At 44.1% G+C, this 14,301-nt stretch overlaps 1 protein-coding gene across 3 annotated transcripts; it reads left to right on the top strand.

Moving 5' to 3' along the window:
- The first annotated feature begins 2,480 nt into the window (after positions 1 to 2,480).
- errfi1b (ERBB receptor feedback inhibitor 1b) lies at positions 2,481 to 12,894 on the top strand. 3 transcript variants are annotated; one of them, XM_023841607.2, is made up of 4 exons: positions 2,481 to 2,688; positions 6,017 to 6,207; positions 6,745 to 6,827; positions 8,838 to 12,894. In XM_023841607.2, the coding sequence occupies exons 2-4, from the start codon at positions 6,065 to 6,067 to the stop codon at positions 9,947 to 9,949; spliced, it is 1,338 nt and encodes a 445-aa protein (XP_023697375.1). In that variant the 5' UTR covers positions 2,481 to 2,688; positions 6,017 to 6,064; the 3' UTR covers positions 9,950 to 12,894. The 3 variants fall into 3 exon arrangements, with proteins under 3 accessions (XP_023697375.1, XP_023697376.1, XP_072569569.1); XM_023841608.2 differs by lacking the exon at positions 2,481 to 2,688 and adding an exon at positions 3,049 to 3,530; XM_072713468.1 differs by lacking the exon at positions 2,481 to 2,688 and adding an exon at positions 4,371 to 5,672.
- Positions 12,895 to 14,301: the final 1,407 nt, after the last annotated feature.

The raw sequence follows: 14,301 nt of genomic DNA, 5'->3' as shown, positions 1-14,301 counted from the left end.
CTAATTTTTTTTCTTCAGATTACATGTCATCACTTTAATGACTGGCTGATGAATCAGTCTCATCATGTGATGCTCTATTTACCTTCCCTTTGTGAGGCCTCACCTAAACTGCAGGCATCCACAGTGACAGAAAATGATGAAGGTGGCACTGTAGGACTTTACCGCTCGCTGAAGTTTGTGAAAGGCGTAGGGACTGGGTTCCAGCAACGGCGACTGTCTCGAAATGGGAGAATGATCGTGGGAATTTCTTGAGCGTTTGCTGATGTCTTTCTTAACACATGCACAGTATGTTGATGTTGGAGATGCTTGACTGTGGTTATTATTGCTGAAGTGAATGTTAAAAATCAGTGGTAAGGCTTTTATTTTGATTGTACCAGCTGAGCTGTGTGAATCTGGCCTTTTGGTGTGAAATGTGCACAGTCTGGTCCCCCCCCCAACACCCCTACCCCCCCGGCCCAGCTGGTGCGGTCCGCCTGCCGGCTTCCCTCTGCCTCTCTGGCCAATGTTTGCCGCCCGCTTGACTTTATTAGGCAGTTCCTGTGTACACTGACAACAGGACAGCTCCAGAGGGGGGGGGGACCGGGGCGCTGGGGGAGGTTGCAAAGTAAGAAGGTTCACGGCTCAGTTTCTTTCATCACGGGAGCGATCTGGGCTTTGATCAACCCACACAATCCCCCCCCCCGTGTCCCACCACCCCAATTTCAGATTATGCACACAGTGAATGTCTAAGAGCGAGTATCAGTGCAATCTCAAAGCTCCTGTTAGGGGCCAGGTGTATCTGGCACAGAACACACACACGCACACAAACACACACACACACACGCACACAAAAACATACACACACACGCACACACACACACACACACACACACACGCACACACACACACACACACACACAGGTTTGTACTTATATCTTTGTGGGGACTCTATGGGGAAATCTCTAATCCCAACATGATGACCTGAACCCCTACCCAGCCCTAACCTTAATCATAAGTAACCAAACAAAATAAAAGACTTTTGGCATTTTTAGTTTTTTGGTTGCATTCATGGATCTTTCTGAGGACTTGAAAAATGTTCCCTACAATGTCGAAGGTTTTTCTCACATTGTGGGGGACATTTGGTCCCTACAATGTAATATAAACATAATCCACACGCACACACACACATGCATGCACACACACGCACGCACGCACGCACACACACACACCATCGGCTACTACAGTAGAAGGTATGAGGAAAATGTGCTTGAAATTATAAAAGCACATTAAATGGAGGCAGCATCGTCCATCATAATATTTCTAAAGGAAAGATCATTAGAACCCAGGTCCGGGGGGTTCTCCAAAAAGCCAGCACAAAGACATTTTGTCCACCCTGCATACCTCTGGCTTTAGCTTATTTAGCACTTGATATGCTGTTCCCACCGCGGTTTGGTCTCGATCTGCAGGCGTACGCTAGGGCGGCTGCCTGTTTAGTCTCCGTAAAGCACACAATACGCTCATCCTAACACCTTCCGCTGCCCCCATTTAATAAGAAACATATTAGATTGACTTCTATATAGCGCCTTTCCCAGCATATAAGAATATAACCTGCTACATCACATTATGAAAGTACATCTGATGTTCACTGGTAGTGTCTTTAGAAGTGCTACGTCTTCACGTGCAGAAACGTGCACGAAAAGGCTACAGGTCTAAATTTCTGGTCGTACATAATAATGCAAACATGTACAGTTCAATCTGTTTGCATATAAAATAAAACTGAGAGAAGCCGTGTGCATTTGTCGACTTGTAACTGTCAATTAATATAACCTAATTCCTGATTATAATGGTAATTTAATTGCACGGTAATTAAAGTATTGGTAATTCCGGCGATTGTTTGTAAATAACCGATACAGATACCACTGAACGTTCAGTCTCTGAACAAAAAGTTCAGGAATAAGGTCATGCAAATCTCAGAGCAATTTACAACTTTTCATCGTTGCAGATACATCTGACATTCTGTCACAATGACAGACGATGGTGGCACAGGAACTCGGTGATGGTGCAGTTTACTTCGTACGATTCGGAAAAAAGAAACGCAAAAGAAAAAATATGAGGTAGCCTATGAAAATGTTGGCAAAATACGTTTGTGTACGTGATCACTTAATTTGAAGAGACTAGACGTAAAACTACAAGATTCTTCAGCAGAATACATTCAGCGTCAGTCTGCGAATTATAATAGTGGTAAGGGATGCAACTGGTGCTTTCGTTTTCTGTGCGCTTTCTTTCATTAGAGAAAAAAATGTCAAAGAAGTATTGAAATCTATACATTATATATTTTACGGCGTATACACAGACATTCCAATGAACAGCATTGGACTGTATTATGCAGAGAACGTGCGTCTTTCGTGCAAGATTGCAGAACAGTAAAATGTCTGCTAGCAGCGCGTGGTGTCTTTAAAAGAAAGGGCGGAGCAACAGTCTGGCAGCGAGGCATATAAACAGTGTCAGATACGAATGTCTCTATGCGAACGTGTTCTCAAAGGAACAGGGCAGGGTTGCACTTACAATAGACTACTGTACACCCTAAACATTCGTTTGACAGAACTGACTGCTCTTCTTGAGGTTTGCCCTCGAAAACTCAAGGAAGCTTACGAAAGCATGCAGTAAACACTGTGAAGTTGCCTACTGGAAATACTGAAAATTTTTAAGGTGAGTGCTTAAATGATTTGTTTTGCATTAGGAGAAAACTATTGCCTCTATCCGTACGCATAACTAGCTGCAAAGACGCAAGAGTTTGTATAGTCATTTACAAAGATTTTACTTAAAGAATCCTGTCTTCAATGGGCAAACAGCAATTAAAAGAAACTATATATATATATATATATATATATATATATATATATATATATATATATATATATATATATACACACACACACACACACACACACACACACACACGTATGCGCGCGCATGGGTTCAGCATTGGGGGGTTGAGGTCTCCACCCATTTAGGGGGGTCCAGGGGGCTGATTTTGATTATTGTGGGGGGGGGGGGTTACAAACCGCCCCCCGCCATTCCCCCCATAATTTGCACTGATGTATATCTTAATGCGTCTGCGTCTGTGTAGTCCTGGTATGTCTTTGGAATAATTCAGGACTGAGTATTCATTACGATTACTCATTCATTCAGCTGTTTTAAGGAAAAAACATACGAAAATATTTGTCCTCGTTGCATCAGTCAGCTGCTCGTGGAACTGCGCGAGGTTTTATAGGACGTATTTCGCACCTGAGTCACCTACTCTGGCCAGTCGCGTGCTGGGCCAGAGGGGAGCGCGCGATGATGCGCTTGCAGCACAGGTTTTGCGGGTATAGTTGCTTAGAAACCTGTGCGGGGTGTGAGAGGCAGGGTGTGTATTTTTCTTCCTCCTTTTTACACGTCTGCCTATTTTTAAAGGACTATTTAGAGAGCTTTCATAACCTTGGGGCATTTGATATATGTATACAGCATAACTAAAATGACATGAAGTTGTACGACTGATAATTTTGGAGGTAAGCTCTACCCCAATACCTAATAAAGTAATAAGTATCGGATGCATGTTTAATTGATACAAAACGAAATAATGTGTTTTCACTTGCAAGTAACGTACGTTTAAATTAAGTGGATAGATGACATATTTAAAAAACGATCCTTGAAAAATGCTTTGCTATCATGCGGACGGAAAGAAAACCGTAACTGCATGACTAGGAAAACATTCGTGATTACTGTCATCAAGTACTGAATGTTTAGCAATGAAAATAAATCCAGAATGCAAACTTACACATTTCTCCATACCCAAGCTGGTAGAGAAAATGGATGGATGAATTGATGGATGGATGGACGGATGTTTTTAGCACCTTATTCGTTTAATTAATTAAGAGATTTATGACCCTAGTTGGTCGCAATGCAGCAGCTAGTTCCTGGCCCTACGCTGCTCCTGTATTTACAGGGTGGTCTTAGGCAAATGCTGTGAAAAACGCTGATCTGAGAGGAGGATCGCAGTTTGCACCTGTTATGAGGAGAAAGCACATACCACTGGTGTATGAATGGTTTATTGTCCGCACGGGCGTAGATTCAACGGGGAATACAGCCATCGATGTAAACAGGGGTACATTACATGTATGGTGAGATGGTGTTGAAGTCTCCCCCCTTCCCCTCGCCACCTAATATCCGCATACTCGGGGTTCCGTTGCAGTCCAAATCGGTCTGGCACGGGCCACCTGCTCGCCTTCCAGACAGTCACACGGAGGAACCTTCGAGCATGGCTGCTTTCCCTGGTTGCGTGGTCAGTGCTTTCCCAGTAACCAAGAACCATACCTTTGCTGTGTTGAGGGCGGGGGGGGGGGGGGGCATCATGACGAATTTTGTTTCTGATCTCACCGGAAAGTACTCTGGAGATTTTAAAATGTAAAAGCTTTAAAAATCACTTAAAAGAGCATTTCATAGTTGAAAGGCGTTCTGTTCATCCACATGCAGTTATTTATAGAAGAATTATTTATTGTTGGTTTCTTTCATTGTCATTTAGGTCTAATCAGGGACATGTTATTGCTGATGGAAAAGTGGAATTTATGGGCTGTACATTATTTACTTGTTAATTACCATGCTTTAATGGGGTATCACTTTAGTAGCCTATGAAGAATATGTAGTGAACGTTCCAGATAAATGGTCATTTACGTGCTGGCGGTGTTTAACCGACAGATTATAGACTACACGAAGTATTAATACATGTTGAGCAGTGGAACGTTAAGGACTCAACTTAAATTCACTGTCAGAAAACAAAATAAATATGCCCAACCGAGCTTTACTGACTTTTTGAGCATTATAGTCCCAGTGTGTTTCTTCAGCTGGTACTCAAAACTTAAGGGAAGCATATGACAGCACATCAACATTATGAACAGGAGACCCAAATATGGGAACGGCACCCAAAACAGACACATTCAAGATTATGGGAAGCTTATGTTTTTCAATGTACATCGCGTTGATTATTTCCGGACGACTGAAGGCCTATTAGAAGTGTAACTCCACCTGCTATTAAATGAGGTAAATTTAGTTTGCGAGTGACTGATTCGAGCTTTGGAAACATCGTAAAGACCTTAAGTAAATGTCAGTAATTATAGATTACTTCCTTTCAACCACCACTGACCATCTGGTGGTTTATAATGATGGAATTAATCCGTTGGTTAAATAAATGTTGGTATTTATATGGTTGAGTGAGATGTGAATATGACCGGACCTCTTGGGTAACCTGAGACATTGTTTAGAAAATGGGGGAAATGTTTTTTTGTGTTGCAACACAGTGAGCTGTTTTGACTGTAGGAAAAGTCAGGTCTGTTGTTCCTCTGGGGACATTCTGTCCTGCTGCCATTCTTATTAAAGGCCGCCAGTTGCATACTTGTCTTTCATCTGGCTTACATGGATTGTCCGTGCACACAATCCATCCATCCGTTTTCTATACTCGCTTGTGCTATGCAGAAACGAGGGTCTCCGTTGAATCAGTCGGGGTCTTTAAGCTTTTCCTTGTCCCATCGCTTTCTTTGAAACTTCCTCGGTGGGGCGTGTGTCTCATTACATGTCAAGCGACTGTATACAATTTGTCTTCGCGCACAACATGCATTTTTTTTGCAGGACGCCTTTTCCCGAGAGATCGCCTGGGTGTGAGTGTCTCTGTCAAACCGAAAGTTTGTCATTCCAGGGCGAGGGAGCCGTGGAGAATGTCACACAATCGGCCCGTTGTGAGGCCAGGAAGGGGCTTCTATGGCCGATGGCCGCAGCGCTGTAATTACTGCAGAAGCAGGCTGGCAGTGCAGCCGGGGGCAGAGGGGGGGCAGAGAGGGGGGGCACCCCCCGATGACTCTGTGGGCCGTGTAAGCGGCGAGTTTCAAATGACGAGGGGAAAAAGCGGGCGCTGTTGCATAAAGGAGGGATTTTAACCACCACTGCATCCGCTCCCCTCGGTCAACATCAGCGACTCGCCTCACGCCTCCCCGTTTTTCTGTAGGCATGCCGGCCGCCAGCCGCTAAGTTAGCCCCGTGTTCCCGGGCTTGGATGAGACCCCAGAACAACCGGACAATGTCCGCCGCCAGCCTGAGCGTCCCGGGGATTCGTTCGCCGCTGAGGGGCGCCTTCGCGCACGGCAGCCGCTGTCACGTCGCCAGGTCCTACTGGGAACAGCAGCACGACCTCAACAAGTGGGTGGGCATTTAAAACTTTTTTTTCTTTAATGGCTTTTGCGTAAATTATTGTTCAGATGAGTTATACAGTGACGAAGCAGCACTTCAAATGAAAATTCAATATAGTAATATAACCTTTGCGTTGTTAATAATGCGTTGAGAAACTCACAAAGAAGCAGGAGGCTTCTACTATACATTTTACTAGTAGCCGTGTATGCATGTTAATATTACACTGCAACTAACAGGATGCTTTTAAAAACCATACTACCTACAGTTTTCAGTTGCTCTACTTGTTCTAACATAATAAATTCAGAAAAGGGAAGTAAACACAAAGGTGATAAACATGCACATGTTATATGCATATCTTTTAGACACGGATTTAACATAAACCTAGGCGAAATTTAAGAGCTTTACCCCAAATGGCCATTGCATCATTGCTTTAGAGAAGTATATCTGCGGTATACTGATATGTGGGCTGTGATGGTGCTTTGCTTTATGCTCAGTCGAATCGGAGATTATCCGTATCGCTCCATCACGCCGCTGTTCTCGTCGCAGCCTTTGCTTCGGGCTGGATGCGGCGCCAGCGGAGTTCAGGCTGAAATCGCAGCAGCGGGTCCCCGTGTCTGACGCCTACGACGGTGAGTACATGTTACCGGCCAGCACGGCATCCTGTATGCGGCTAAGATGAGTATATGGTGGGCATTTAAGGCCAGCCTTTTGTTTAGCAGGATTTTTCCATTCGGTGTTGTGACAAAACGTCCTACTTTATCAAAACATCCTACCGTAGTGCTAATCGATAGCCCTAACACTAACTCTTACCCCAACCATAACCCCCCAAAAACCCCTAAAACCCTTACCTTAACCCTAACCCCTAAAACCTAACCCTAATCCCAAAACGGTGGAACTGCACATGCGCAGAAAGGCTCGATAGCACGTCTCGATAGGTAGGATGTTATGACAGAACACCGGCTGCCCTCATTCGCTATAGGCTACATTAATTAATTGTTCGTTAATAATGTGACTGACATAGCAGACTAGCTGAAATGATGTATTTCGTGTAATGTAACGGTTAAGCGCCGGTCTTCTGACACGTAGTTTAACAGAGGCATAAAATTGACTTATTCTGGGTGGGAGTTTGGAGAAGGGTCGTGGGAGAGTCGTTAGGGGCAGTGACCACTCAGCTCATTCCAGCAGGCATGTAGGCACGAAGTAAGATTACAGGTTTGACCCCACCCCCAGAATTTATTTCTGGGTGCTGGCCTGCTATCCAGGATTTTTTTTGTGTGAATGTTTAAAAACTGTGGGGTTGTATCAGATAAAAGGCAGCATTTTGGTTTAGATCAAAGATGCACGCCGATTAGCTTGTTTAAAACAGCTGTGGGTTTGAAGGAATACCCTTCACCCAGTTAAACTGGTAAGAAAATGACATCTAGTGTAACTGGTTTGGCTTGCCTTGAGATCAGACCCATGTCTTCAAACTGCACAATGTGTCCATAGCCCTACACCAGAGCCAAACAAACAAACAAACAAATAAACATACAAATGTAGATCAGGAGCTGAGGGGATGAAACCGCAGGTTAGACAACCGGACATAACAGGTACATTTACGACTCTCACAAACGCTTTTTTTTTCACAAGATCTCTGGTTCGGCATCAGATAGCAAATAGCTACCTGAAGGAACACAAATATAAACTATTGAAGCTCCTTATACAGAAAAAAAACGAAAGTGGTATTAAGATTACCTTAATTGCAGTATCGTTAAAATTATTGATACATGCTTTAATTTATAAGAAGTTATACTAGAATGCATCACAAATAAAAGCATCAAAACCAGTATTTTAAAAAAAGTTTTTTGTTACGTTTGGAAAATTGTGTTGGTTTTGTACGTCAGCACTACTAGGCTTGCAACAGTTCAGCGGTTGGTCGTGCATAGTCAGGACAGCATAGACCAGTTTATGACACAGACAATGTTATTGCAGATATTTATTTTATCGTTACTGCAGCCACGGATACCTTGTCATTTTTTTAATGCGCTATGTGGGAAGACAGATGGTGGTTTGGCAGCTGTGCTCCTTTATGAATATAACCCTGAGAGCATCCCGCTAGCTCAGCGGAGGACCTCTCACGTTTGCGACTTAGCCGAGCTCACAGACTGTTGTGAATAATAATAAGAAAATAATAATAATAAAATCACAGGGGTGGCGATGCGCGAGATGTTCCACGTCCGTGTAGCAGCAGCCAACATTGACCTAGTCTAACAAGGAAGCTTCAGCCAGAGATAAGCTTAGCCTCATTTGTAGGAACGGTGCTGGAAAAGATTATGGTGGTACCGTCAGAAGTAAGTAAGGTCATGGGAATTTACACGCTGAAAATGACTCCCCCAGTAATAATACCACAAGTTTATGTTGTGGCTGTTTGGGATGTTTTTGCTGGAAGTGTTTTTGTCTGGATGTGTAATACCCCGGAACAAAAGTAAAAAAACCTTAAATACGCGGGAGCTGCCCAAGGAGTTGATTTGTGTTTCTCCTACTGAGGAGGAGTCTAATAAAATGTAGCGATGTATTCAATGAGTGCTGAATTTTCATGAGAAAGCTAATTGTGAGAGCGGTGTCATCTAACCGGCGTTTGGTGTGATGTATCCCTGCAGGACAGTCGGCTCTCCCCTGCTCGCCGCAGAGCCCTGGTGCCCAGCGTCTCCCCCCTAAGAAGTTCCGGCCGTCCCATCTCACCCTGACCCCCAGCCCGGAGCTCTCCTCCCTCAGCTCCCCAGAAGGCGACCAGGTGGTTCCTTCCTTCCAGCGGTTGTCTGTGTATGAGCACACCCCTCCTCTGACATCGGGTCGCGGCACTAAGCCCCTTCCGCCGCTTCCCGGGCCGGCGGACCTCTCCTCGGACGAGGCCATGGATAACGAGGTGGAGTTCTTCACCAGCACGGACGAGAGCCAGCGGCTGGTGCCAGAGTCGTGCGCCAAGCCGGTGGCCTTCCGCTACGGTGCCCTGAGCCGGCGCAGTTTCAGGGGCTGCGGGCAGATCAACTATGCCTACTATGAAGGGCCAAGCGGTGGGGGCGTCCCGGAGGAGGAGGCGCCATCATCTCCTCAAGCACCGCCTCCCGTTACCCGGCAACCAGCCACCCGCGAGGTGCCCAGGCAGCACGAGCGCCCCCAGCGGAGGCTGCGGCGCTCCCATTCGGGGCCTGTGGGCTCCCTGAACAAGCCCGCCGGCCTGCGTCTCTCCTGCACAAACCCAAGCACCCGCGCCCAAGATAAACCCGAGGTGCCGCCGCGGATCCCCATCCCGCCGCGGCCATCCAAGGGCGCCGACCTCCGCCGCTGGTCGGCCGAGGTGCCTTCCGGGGGCTGCAGCGACGAGGACAAGCCCCCCAAAGTGCCACCCAGGGAGCCGCGATCCTGCGGCAGTCCTCGAACTCCCAGCCCCAAGAGCCTCCCCATATACATCAACGGCGTAATGCCCGCCACCCAAAGCTTCGCCCCCAACCCCAAATACGTGAGCCGGGCCCTGCAGAGGCAGCACAGCCTGGGCTCACAGACTCCCCGCTCTCCCTGCATCCTACCTATCATGGAGAACGGCAAGAAGGCCAGCACCACGCACTACTTCCTCCTTCCCAAGCGCCCTGTCTACCTGGATGGGGACAAGATCGACAAGTTCTTTAAGGAGACGGACAGCGAGAGCGACAGCCCCTCGAGCCTGGACTGGGATTGCGAGGCTCGACAGAAAGCACATATACACTTGGTATAGCCTCAGACAGCCGGGGGGAGTGAAAAAGACAAAGAATACAAACGACAGACGGTGCCTGAGGACCTAAACGTATAAAATACTCACAGCTGCTCTATTACTTGCACCATTGAGGATCTCATTGTCTAACTATTTTATTTTATTAGAGACTAAATGTGGTTTAAAAAAAACTTTCCACAGAACTAAAAAAAACTTTTTTTACCCTAGTGTTCTTGAAATTGGGGTAAGTTTTCTGTTGGTTTACACAGTGGGCTATTTTGATCTAAAAGTCAAACACAAGTGACAGATGTAGTATATAAGTTTATATAATATCTCAGTCTATTGCTCCGATATCTCATCCGTGGCTAGTGAAATGGACTGGAAACGGCTTTGGCTGTTCTTTTGACGACTATTTTCTTATTGCTATAGAAGCTGTTTGTTTTTTTTTTTTTTGAGGTTCCACTGATATGGTGGAGTCACGGCACAAGCTGGACTTGTAGCTGGTGTTTGGTACGTTGCGCATCGCAGAACAAGGCGTGGATAGTATTTCTTCAAGGTGCTTTGTCAGCTCTGACTCACCATGTACTTCAGCAAGCATGGCCACCATGCACGCAGCACACAGAGAAGATGGACTCCCCTAAGCACACTTGTCACTGTAACCTAATAGCATAGGCGGTGATATTAAATAATTCTCCAATGAAGGATAAATCCCCTAATCCCTTAAGGCAGTGTTTCCCAACCCGGTCCTCGGGGACCCCCTAGATGGTCCACGTTTTTGCTCCCTCCCAGCCCCCTTGCCAGGCAGCCCACATTTTTGCTCCCTCCCAGCTCCCAGGGAGGGAGCAAAAACGTGGACTGTCTGGGGCTCACTGAGGAGCGGATTGAGAAACACCGCCTTAAGTGTTTCGTGATGTGAAAAATCGAGCGCGTATTACAGTTTTGTTAGCCTTTTTTTCTGTTCGTCAGCTTCACATTAAGGTTACTGTACGTGTATGTTTTACCTGGTGAATGTATAGCGTGTGTTGGACAAATGACATGCAGGAGGTGGGCAGGGAGGTGGCACTCTCCTGTGTACGTGTGATGACAGCTTGACCTGAGCATATTTGTGCCTGAGTGTGTGCATGTGTGTGTGTGGGGGGGGGAGTGGATTTTGTGTTACTCAGCCTGGTGGATGCTGCTGTCCATCTGTCCCCTGCCAGCTGCACTGTGGATGTTTGTTTCAAAGGCAGATGTTCTGTGACCGAGGATTTCAGAACCATGCAATAACAGAGAATCTGTCAGACCTCTATTAAAGAACATGAAGGAGTTTTTTTTTTTCTCTTCCAATTCCTGCCTCTGCTGTTTTATTTTAATTATGCACAATAATATTCTGAATGTGAATGTATTATAATACTTTTCCAAAATATATATTTTTCAGTAAATTGTTAGCAGATGGTGAATTTGTTAAATATTTCTGGTAAAAATTAAAGTAACTTTTCCTTTACTTACAGATGTATGTTACAGTGCTACTTTTCACAGATTTACACAGTGCATTCGATGACATTTTAAATGGATTCACACTTATTAAATTTAACACTTAATCTGATTGCATATCTCCCCTTTTGACGGAAAAACCATTAGTCGCCTATCAAAGCTTCACAACATGAAAGTTATTGCCAAAGCCAGTTTCAAATCACACCTATAATTTCTTCATTCATCCAGTTTTAACGACTACTTTAGTAGTCCAGGCCATAGTGCTGGATGTCGTTTGGAAGAGAAGCCGATCCGATGTTCAAATACAGCCGTGATGTTCACCCTAAACAGCTGCCTGACTTAATGAACCAGGTGACTCAGTTCCTGCAGAAACAGGTTGTTCTGGGCAATGTACAACACAGCACGTAGTGTGGCAAACTGGGTTTGGGATCCCTTCCATTGCATTACACGGGCTTGGCTGAGGCCGGTAGTACCAGTTCAATAATGACTGCAGAGGGTGTGGTCCCACAAATTCTAGATGATGGTACACCGGAAGCTGAATGTAATTGGGAAGGAAACAAAATACATGAAAATTATGGTAAATAAATTGACACGTAACATTCAATAAACAGAAAGGTTGCGTTTTCCTGGAATTTGTGAAAATAGAAAAACGACACAAAGCTAGATTTGCCTGAAAGCAATAAATACTGACGGAGGCGCATCCATTCTGAAATCTCTCTCATTCTTCTTGCCTCTCCACGAAAACCAATGCTACTGAGTCAACCGCATGTCAGTGCTTCTTGGACCAATCCTGTAAATCTCCATTTTTCTCAGTGTTAGATTACACGCATGCCTGATCCGCCTTAACTTTCATAAACCAGCCCTAGGATTGGCTCTCCTGTCCGTCTGACATGGTGCGTTGTGCCAGGAGTGGCTAATGAACGGCATGATTGTCACATACTTTGAAGGTTAGAAATGGGAGAGATTACATCAGTACTTCCTTTGAGAGGGATGGACGGATTTTACTGACCTTTTGTTTTGTCGAGCACACCTTTAAACGTCTTAAGCAAGAACACCCAGGCCTGTCCTAGTTTCTGATTCATTGTGTGTCCTGACAAATGACAGCCGTCAGTACAATTTTTAAATGGTTAAATCAAGCTCCTCCTGTTGTATCTGAGATACACTATTTTGTTTTTTTATTTATTTGATTGCTAAGTCCATGGAAACATTTACAAACAAGCATTGCTATTGACTTTAATAATGTCTGCATCATCTTACACAGCTGGTTAGGTTAATGTTTACATGCTAACTATGTTAAAAATGTGATATCGTCAAAGCTTCTTAATGTACGTCAAAATCTTAAAAACACCAAATAAATGCACTGTTAAATCCAAGATTAACTGGTGTTATCTGCTGTTGTAAAAACACATACACTATTACAATATGCTGTGATGTGTCAAACTCCCATGTGTGATACTCTGTAATGTATTAAACGAACAAATAAACTAGTTAATTTATTCAGTACACGTTTTTTGCATCTTCAGAAAATCTTCACCTGTACAATATCTGTCAATTTCAGTTTTTGAGTTTTATTCTGATTAGACACCACTGTTGGGTTAATAGTTTGTTTATTATCATAATGGTATGAGAAGCTGACCTCAGTAATGTTCTCAGAATCTGAGGGATGCTGGTATATCCATGAATACCTATTCATCTTACTAATGTGGTTATTTTGTGATAATATTATTTTGTCATATCACACAATCCTATTCCAAATTTTGACTGAATAAGAAATGCAGATTTCTTGTTTCAGACTAGGTCAGTTTGTGAGATATACAAACAGCACAGTGTCTAGAAATTCGGGGCCACCACAATATACAATTTTATGTATTCAGGGACCTCTGTGAAGTGCTTCTACTGCGCTCCTGTATCGAAGGATACAAGGTCCACACGAATTAGAAAGATTTGAAAACCGGCGGTGGATCTTCATTTTTTAAGTCGTTGGCGCCACCTGGTGGCAATGAACAGAGAAGAACGTGGAACCTCAACGTCTCTTTGGGTCTAAGCACAAACAGGCAGCAGCCATAGAAAGGCCAATACGTAAGTTAACAGTAATATAAATGTCTTTAAAAATACATTTAAAGAAACGTGCGTAGCTAGTTAGCACCATATGTACGAATAATGGTATAACCAGAGGGTGTAAACAGCCAAGTGTAACACATAATATAATTTATTTTACAAGAATTAATAAAGGCGACATAAACTAATAGGCCTATATTTTTCTTTTAACTGCTGTTTTCGTTACTTTAACTTCTTTTGGATTACTACAGCGGGAAATAAAGCGTAACTCATATAAATAGTTTAAGTTAGTATTTTTCATACCTCAAAACGCCTATACTTCCCTCGCCAAAAAAACTCGTGTTATAATAAGTTAAAGATATTTTATTTCTCAGGAACGGTGATAAAATGCTTGATATTCGCCGTCGAGGGTAACGTTACCTGACAATAATTTCCCTACTCCGACCAAACCGAGTTTATGTGCCTACTCTCCATAGGCAAAACGTAATCGTTGATTTGCGGTAGGCTATTAACTAGCCACATTTTTTGTTCATTTTAAGATACTTTTAAATCAAAGGCGCATCGATTAACTACTAGCAGCGTCTGAAAATCGGGCGCAGTTCCTCTTACAACCATTGGATCTTTAGGCTGATTATTTAAATACAGCGATGCGGTGATCTGTGTACGTTTAAAATGTCAATAAATACTGAACTGTTAAAACATTACAGACTACATCGTGACCGTGGCGGAGAATCATTACCTTTGGTTTTGTCCTTATCGCTATTGGCCTTTAAAAAACGGAGTAGAGCGCTTCCAAATGTCAGGAGTCACAAACGGTCAAAAAACCCTGCCTGTATCCAGGGGTG

This window comes from Paramormyrops kingsleyae, chromosome 6 (assembly GCF_048594095.1).
Source record: "Paramormyrops kingsleyae isolate MSU_618 chromosome 6, PKINGS_0.4, whole genome shotgun sequence".
Classification (NCBI taxonomy): Eukaryota; Metazoa; Chordata; class Actinopteri; order Osteoglossiformes; family Mormyridae; genus Paramormyrops; species Paramormyrops kingsleyae.
This window is presented reverse-complemented; position numbering and strand designations above follow the sequence as displayed.